This window comes from Cajanus cajan, chromosome 6, assembly GCF_000230855.2.
Source record: "Cajanus cajan strain Asha chromosome 6, NIPB_CcT2T_4, whole genome shotgun sequence".
Taxonomy (NCBI): Eukaryota; Viridiplantae; Streptophyta; class Magnoliopsida; order Fabales; family Fabaceae; genus Cajanus; species Cajanus cajan.
This window is the reverse complement of record NC_138522.1, coordinates 42,958,414-42,965,751: the sequence shown is the minus strand read 5'-3', so window position 1 is coordinate 42,965,751 and position 7,338 is coordinate 42,958,414. Positions and strand designations below refer to the sequence as shown.

General features: G+C 33.1%; 1 protein-coding gene across 1 annotated transcript; it reads left to right on the top strand.

Moving 5' to 3' along the window:
• Positions 1–2,265: 2,265 nt before the first annotated feature.
• Positions 2,266–5,845, top strand: LOC109801786 (F-box/FBD/LRR-repeat protein At1g78750). Its single transcript, XM_020362911.3, has 3 exons — positions 2,266–3,414; positions 3,990–4,222; positions 5,346–5,845. Exons 1-3 carry the CDS (start codon positions 2,515–2,517, stop codon positions 5,347–5,349), a joined length of 1,137 nt encoding a protein of 378 aa, XP_020218500.1. The 5' UTR covers positions 2,266–2,514; the 3' UTR covers positions 5,350–5,845.
• The last annotated feature ends 1,493 nt before the right edge of the window (positions 5,846–7,338 follow it).

Here is a 7,338-nt window from a genome sequence, read left to right as displayed (position 1 = left end):
CATAGGTGAGCGTGTAAACAAATAGTCTGTTAAGAAACAAATCCATTACTTCGCTGCTAGAAAAATGGTTTGTTGTATTAATATTTTTTTATTTCTTTTTTGTATAATGAAAATGTATTTCTTTACTTATTAATTTATGCACCTGATGCATAAAAGATAATTATAATGAATAAAATTAAATGTATCTTATTAAATACTTGTAATTATTTTCAAATAGTAAGTATTAAATAAAGATGAATGCTAGGGTGATCCATTTTTCGTAGTGTATCATGGACAACTTTTATTTGTAATTGGATCTATCTAATCATAACAGCGATATTTTACATCCCTTTTCTTCTTTCCTTTGTCTTTGTCTTTACATATTTATCATCCCAACCACCATCGTTTGTCACTGCTTCTATTATTTATTTGATCATCCACTGCCAAGCTTGCGAAAACTTGGATGGACAAAGAATTTTTTGAGATGTCATAAACATGGATGGACAAGGTCTCCTTCATTGCATCACCACTCATATTATTTATTTGAGGAGCATCCATGTAAATAGTCAAACTTAGAGGAGACCATGTGTATGACGATGTAGTGGAGGTCTTAATGGCATCACAGGGGTTGAGATCTACCTAGTAGATGCTACTAGTGGAGTGGTAGGTGATGGTGACATTTGTTGAAAAATTATCTTATAATTTAAAATTTAAGTTAAATATTTAATTTAATTAATCTTTGTTTTATTTAATATTTGTAATTTGCAAAAAAAAAAAAATTGTTATGGCCTTCTTCACTTTGATCAAGCCTGCAATTTCTAATTAGTTAGCAAAGTGTACCACGTACACTTTTGCCGTTACTGAAAAGCTAGCTAAAGAATAGTGCACATCCACACACAACGTACACCTTTGTTGTTACCGAAAAAACTTGAAAAACGGGGTGCACATCCTTTATGTAAAATATATTGTGCTTATATATAGAGACCCTGGTACGTGAAAAAGATTAGAAAAAAGATTAGAAAATTACACTGCAAGCTCATTTTATGACTCCCTCAATTTTTTTACTACAAAATTATAATTTTGGAGTGGTGTTTTTTAGTTCGGGGATCTTTCGCTGCACTCGAACGGTCTAACGGGTTGACGTATCTTGGGAGAGGAACGCACTATAAGACTCTAAATTACCAGTGTAATAAGGACGTTTTCTCTCTAAGGATAGCGCTCTGCTTCAACTCAGATTACTCTAAATTTATTATTTAATATTCTAAGTTGTTCTTTGTGTTTAATTAGTTGTTACTAATTATTTTGTTTTTAATTTTTGGTATTCATTATGTTTGTTGATATTAGTTTTATTGATAAATCTAAATATTTATTTTTTTCTTGTGCTCTATTAAATTTATTTTTCTAAACAAACATTCGGGGTGGTGCGTCATTGTTAAAGCGTAGGAGCAAGGGGATTTTTTGTTGTCGTCATCAATGGTGGTTTTGTCGTCATAGAGGACATGAACTATCGGATTTTATCCATTGCTTGATGTAGTGATTCACTTGTTAGAGGTCGCTAGAGAATTCGAGAATATCCCATGCCATTGTTATCAATTTGAGGCAAAGAGGGAGACATGAAGAATAAATGAGAAAGCAGAAGAGTCATAGTAGAAACTAGAAAGGTCATAGTGGCAAATCGAGTGAGGGATATAATGTAGAAAGTGTATTATAAGGATTACAATTCTTATTAATGAAATGAAGTTTTAGTATTTTAATGGATAGTAACGTAACTTAAATTGTCTTTTAGATAAATTTTTTAAGTACTTTAGGAGAAGAAAATAAAAAGAAAATGATATAAGATTTTTTCTTAATTTATAAAAGTTATCTTATATTACTTTAGTTAAAATAACTTATTTTAAACTTATTGATAAATTAATTTAGAACCATTAGGGTGATCAAGTCAAATTTATTTTTGTAATAATGTCCATGGACATAAATTATATTAAAAAAAATTCATTAAATATACGCGTTATTAAATGTTTATCGTCAAGTTCACAAAGCACCTTATATTCATTCATATAATTGAATTTAAATTCAAACGTTTATTTAATCAAATTTTATTAAAGCAAATGAACATTCTAAGTAACTATTCGCTAATGGCTCGTTCTTTATTAGTACAAACACCGGAAAGTTATTTTATGCCTGACCAAGTAAGAAACAAATTATTTTTGTTCAGTGAGTAAAAATCAATTGAATCCAGTAACTCGATCTAACTCAAATCATACGCAGTCTTAATAGCAAAGGACAAAATTTAAAAAATACTGATACCAACGCAACAAACAGTGCAGTGTGCATTAAAATAGTCTACACCCATCCGCGCAAAATGGAAGATACCAACCAAAGCCAATCCTGAAAAACACTGAAACGGAAGAAGAACGTGGGTTCCATCGGTTCCGTACCAACAACGCAGGGTTTATCGTTAACAATTAACATCCATCCATTCGACCCCCAATTCCCGTTTGCTTTTGCTTGTATGCTGAAAGCGATTCCTCTAAGATGAAGAGGAGAAAGCGCAGTGAGAGCAAAATGGAAGACAGACTGAGCGACTTACCCGATTGCGTTCTCCTCCACATCCTAACATTCCTGAACGCCAAACACGCCGTTCGAACGTGCGTCCTCTCGACGCGGTGGAAGAACCTCTGGAAGTCCCTCCCCACGCTCATCCTCCACTCCTCCGACTTCTGGACCTTCAAGGGTTTCACCAAATTCGTCTCTCGCCTCCTCTCCCTCCGCGACTCCACGCTCACGCTCCACAAGCTCGATTTCGAGCGCCACGGTTGCATCGAGCCGCAACTCCTCAAACGCATCGTCAAATACGCCGTTTCTCACCACGTCCAGCACCTCGGAATCTCCGTCAAGTGCGACATTCGCGACATTCCCCCCTGCATCTTCTCCTGCCACACGTTAACCTCTCTCAAACTCTCCGTCTGCCCTAGGGGCTACATCTACGGCAGCACGCTGTTTCCGAAATCCCTCGCTCTCACGGCGTTAACGGCGTTGCATCTGCAGCATTTCACGTTTTGCAAAAGCGATGACGACAGTGCTGAGCCGTTTTCGGCTTGCACTAGGTTAAAGGATTTGACTATTGACTATTGTACCGTGAAGGATGCGCGGGTTCTCTGCATTTCAAGTGTTTCGCTTGCGAGTTTAACTATGCGTTCTGATCAGTCTGAGGATTTCTATAAAATTGCGCTGTCTACGCCGAATTTGAGGGCGCTAGGTTTCACTGGTGCTCCTTTTCAGCAACTCATTTGGAACAATGTTTCTAAGCTTGAACGAGTGTGTATTGATGCGGAAATTTGGTCTACTTCGTTGGAGTCTCCTTTGATTCTGTTGAGCTGGCTGCTGGAGCTTGCTAATATAAAAGCATTGACGGTGTCGGCAAGTACTCTTCAGGTAGGCCTTAACTAAGGCTGTGCTTCGATGGATAAACTTATCTGGAAGCCCTTATAAGAAAAGAAAATAAGAAAGTTAAATGAATTGAGCTTTGTCTCTTTACCTAAAATCTACTTGTGTCATTGAGAAGTTAGATGAGACAACTCTGATGAATGTTAAGTGCATAAGGATGTGTTTGGTTAAGCTTCTTCGTAAGTACTTTTAGGAGAAAAAATGATTAGGAAAAATGAAATAAATTTGTCCAAGAGCTAAAATTGACTTATGCATAAACTAATTTGGAAAAGTTCTTCCATATTAGTTTTTTCCAAAATATGTTTTTTAAATGTATGTATAAACTAATTTTAGCTTTTGGAGAAGTTAATTTCGTTTTTTTCTACTTATTTTTTTTTCTACTAGAAGTGTTTGTGGAGATATTTATCCCAAAATGGGCCCTCAAGTTGATTTCAGTGCTTTGGGAGAAGTTTATGCAATTTGGGCTTAAGCATGTTTTTTGAGGTTATATTATTACTTTCTTGTTAAGGTTGTTTTTATTTGCAATAGATTGTTTCTAATTTACCTCATTCCTTGTTGCTTAGGTTCTATTCTTAATTCCTGGGTTGTTGAAGATTAAACTCCCTTGCTTGGGTCACTTGGAGTCGTTGAGAGTGGAACTGAAACCACTTTCACCTATATTTTCCATGAGACTCAAAGCTGCCAAGTCGTGGAAAGCAGCATTGAAACCATCTCCGCCACCTATACCTGATGGGATAGTGGACTTTTTGATTCAAAACTCGCCATCAGCAAAAGTTGACATGATAAATTTCTCAAGGTGAAATGTGTGTTCTTATAATTTGTTTGGTTTTACTTCCTTCGATGTTTGTGTCTCTCTTGGGTCTATCTGGTTGTGACTAATTATTAGTGGATAAGTTATGAGTCCTTTGGGTCTTGAAACTAATCTCAACCTTGTGGATGCTCTAATGGGGAAAATGCCGTTGCTTGTATTAGATGAAAGAAAGTTAGTTATTGGTAGTTTGAGAAAATCTTTATCTTGAGGTTAATGAAGGTTGATGATAGATAAGAAAGATTTCTTAGATGTTGATGGAATAAAGAAACTAGAATATTTGTACATGATGGAATTGATTCTATATATATATTATATATTATATATATACAATCACGGCAAATACAAAGTGCTAGTTTTAATGTGTACTTTAGTGTTCTTTGTAGTTGATTATTTAATTTGTTTTGTTTTTTTGGAATATTGAATAACTCATCCTTGAAGAGCTGAACTATTCATGGAAAATTGGAAGCAAAGCAAACTGCATATCTGCAAGGAAGCCAAAGTATTACTGGCTTTGGTTTGCATATTAAGAGTTACTGGTTCTGCATGTTGCATTGCTTGCAAGTCTTCTATTCCTATTTTTGTTGCAGAAATTTAGGCACTGATGATCATCTCAGTTACTTTGAGTTTCGTGTTTTTATTATTTGATAGTTTTGAAATATACTTAGTTTATTTGAAGAACATTTGGTTAGCTTGAGATTGATAATCAACTATTCAAACATGCAGGGTACTCTGAATGTAGAAAATAAGAAATTGTGTGCAAATACTCGATACATCTAGTTAGTGGATTGTTGTCTTGTTGGTGATAAAGTAAAAGGGATTACAACATATCTAGAGTTTTTCCCTCGAAATTTTGTGCTTGATTTCATTTTTATAGTGTTTGTCGGGCCAAAAGATTTAGATACCAGATTTTCTAATCAAAAATTGATCACATGAACGAGAAGTTATTTTATTGGAATGTGATTGATTTTCAATCACATCTATTGATATCATATCTCCTATGTTCAATTATTTTTATAGTTGCCTTGTTTTGGCACCTGTTAACTTTTTCAATTGATTGATTTCATTGTGACATCGATCACTTAATTTTGGGGGCTTCTGAACTATATAGGTGAATCAAATGAAGATACAACGGAGAAGCATCAACCCAAATCCACTACTAGATAGTTGGTGAAGAGTGCTTAAATTTCTTCTCACAATGCCATTTTTGTTAACCTTCATTCTGGATTCTAAGAAAAAGATGACTTGAGATGTTAGTTACAAGTCGAGGAGCAATTTTTTTTTTCTGCTAACTTTAGTGAAACATCTGCTGTCTCATTTGACAATACATCTGGATGTCCATAAGATCTCCCTTGCTGAACGCAATGCCCATTTTAAACCTAAATTCTTATATACAGTTCGCACAACTGATGGGAGTATGCCTCATTATGCTAAAAGCTATATTCTAATGTACGAATCATGCGCTCTGTCATTTGTATGTGTGCATAGTCTGCATATGCATGGGTCCCTTTTGTTTTTGGAGCCTTCATGAATCATTTAGTTCCTACTAGACATGAATATTGTTGAGTTTCGATATTCTATTGAGATAATTTATGTTTTTTGTTGATATAATTGTACTGGAGCGAACATTGCGTTTATTCATATTTAATTGATATATTTTCGTTTCTAACCAAATATGGGGCTCAAAATTGCTTAATAATTAGAGGCTACAAGTATATAGAAACAGAAAATTTTGATTGACAATAGATGAAAGCGCACTTAAGTGAATGGTACAGGTTCACTAATAATGTTAATTGCCAAATTCTTAAATCAAAATGCAAGTGAAAGACTGGAAATGTTAAAATTTTTCTGTTGTTAGAAATATACATTCAATTTATAGAGTAGTTAGTACCATTGATGTGAGGCGTGGTAGGTGTTACAAAGTGTTTATTTAGCAAGTGCTTCAACAACAAAAATAGAATACAATGGTCTTATCTATAGATTTTGAACCTAAATAGGTGAACCTGTAAAATAGACTTAATGGAGTTTTGTCATCTATCTCGATTTTCATGTTGAAAATAATTGTGATTAACTTCCCTTTATTTGAATCTTTGTATCGAGATGTCTCGTAACTAACGGTAAGACTAAATCTGTCCCAAATATAAATTTGATTTTGATGGATTTAGATTTTAAAGGTTGATTTTGATGGATTTAGATTTTGAAATTAATCATCAAGTATTTTTAAGACGATTTGAATTAACAAATTTCTTTGCTTAGGGTTTCATGTATTGTGTACAAGATGAGTTGGTAGCTAATCATATTGGCATATGACACTGAGTTATGTTTCAATTTAACAGTTATAAAATTCACATTTAATATAAAATTATTAAAGGGTGTAATACTTAATAAAAATTACATTGGTATTATTATAACTTTCTTCATATATATATATATATATATATTCTTTTGTAAAGAGATAAACACTTTACTCTTTTATCATGCAAATGTTTCTTATATTTTTTTTATCAAATGAACGATTTATTATGTAACAAGTAATAATTGAATATTAAAATGAAATATACATTTATTTTCAAAATTTAAATATTATTTGTATGTACCATTTTTATATTTATTTTAATACTTTTTTAACCTCTTATCTCTTTTAATATATCACTTTTAAATTTATTTTTTTAAGTATTACCAATAACTATAAACAATATTGTATATAATATGAATTATATATTCTAAATTTAAAATATAATTTTTACATTCAAAACTATTTATTTATTATAATTTTAATATAATATGATAAAAATATTTATTTATGATATATTTAGTTATATAAAATAATATTTATTATTTTACATGCTAAATTGCTAGTTAATACTTAAATGAATATATGTTTATTGATAAAGGGAGAGGAAGTAGTAAAGTGCTAGTAGGCCTGAGCATGGGTCGGGTTCGGACGGATTCGGGTTGAAAATATTAGCTCCAATCCAAACCGATCAACAAAAAAAAAGGCCCATTTTCGACCGTGAACAGTGTTTCGGGTTTGTCGGGTTCGGGTTTTCGGGTCTCGGGTTAATTGGATCGGGTTAGTCGGATTGGGCCATATTGGGCCCAAT

Coding starts and splice junctions, on each gene's coding strand:
- LOC109801786 (XM_020362911.3), top strand. CDS start 2,515: ATGAAGAGGAGAAAGCGCAGTGAGAGCAAAATGGAAGACAGACTGAGC. Junction 3,415..3,989: donor TGTCGGCAAGTACTCTTCAG/GTAGGCCTTAAC, acceptor CTTGTTGCTTAG/GTTCTATTCTTAATTCCTGG.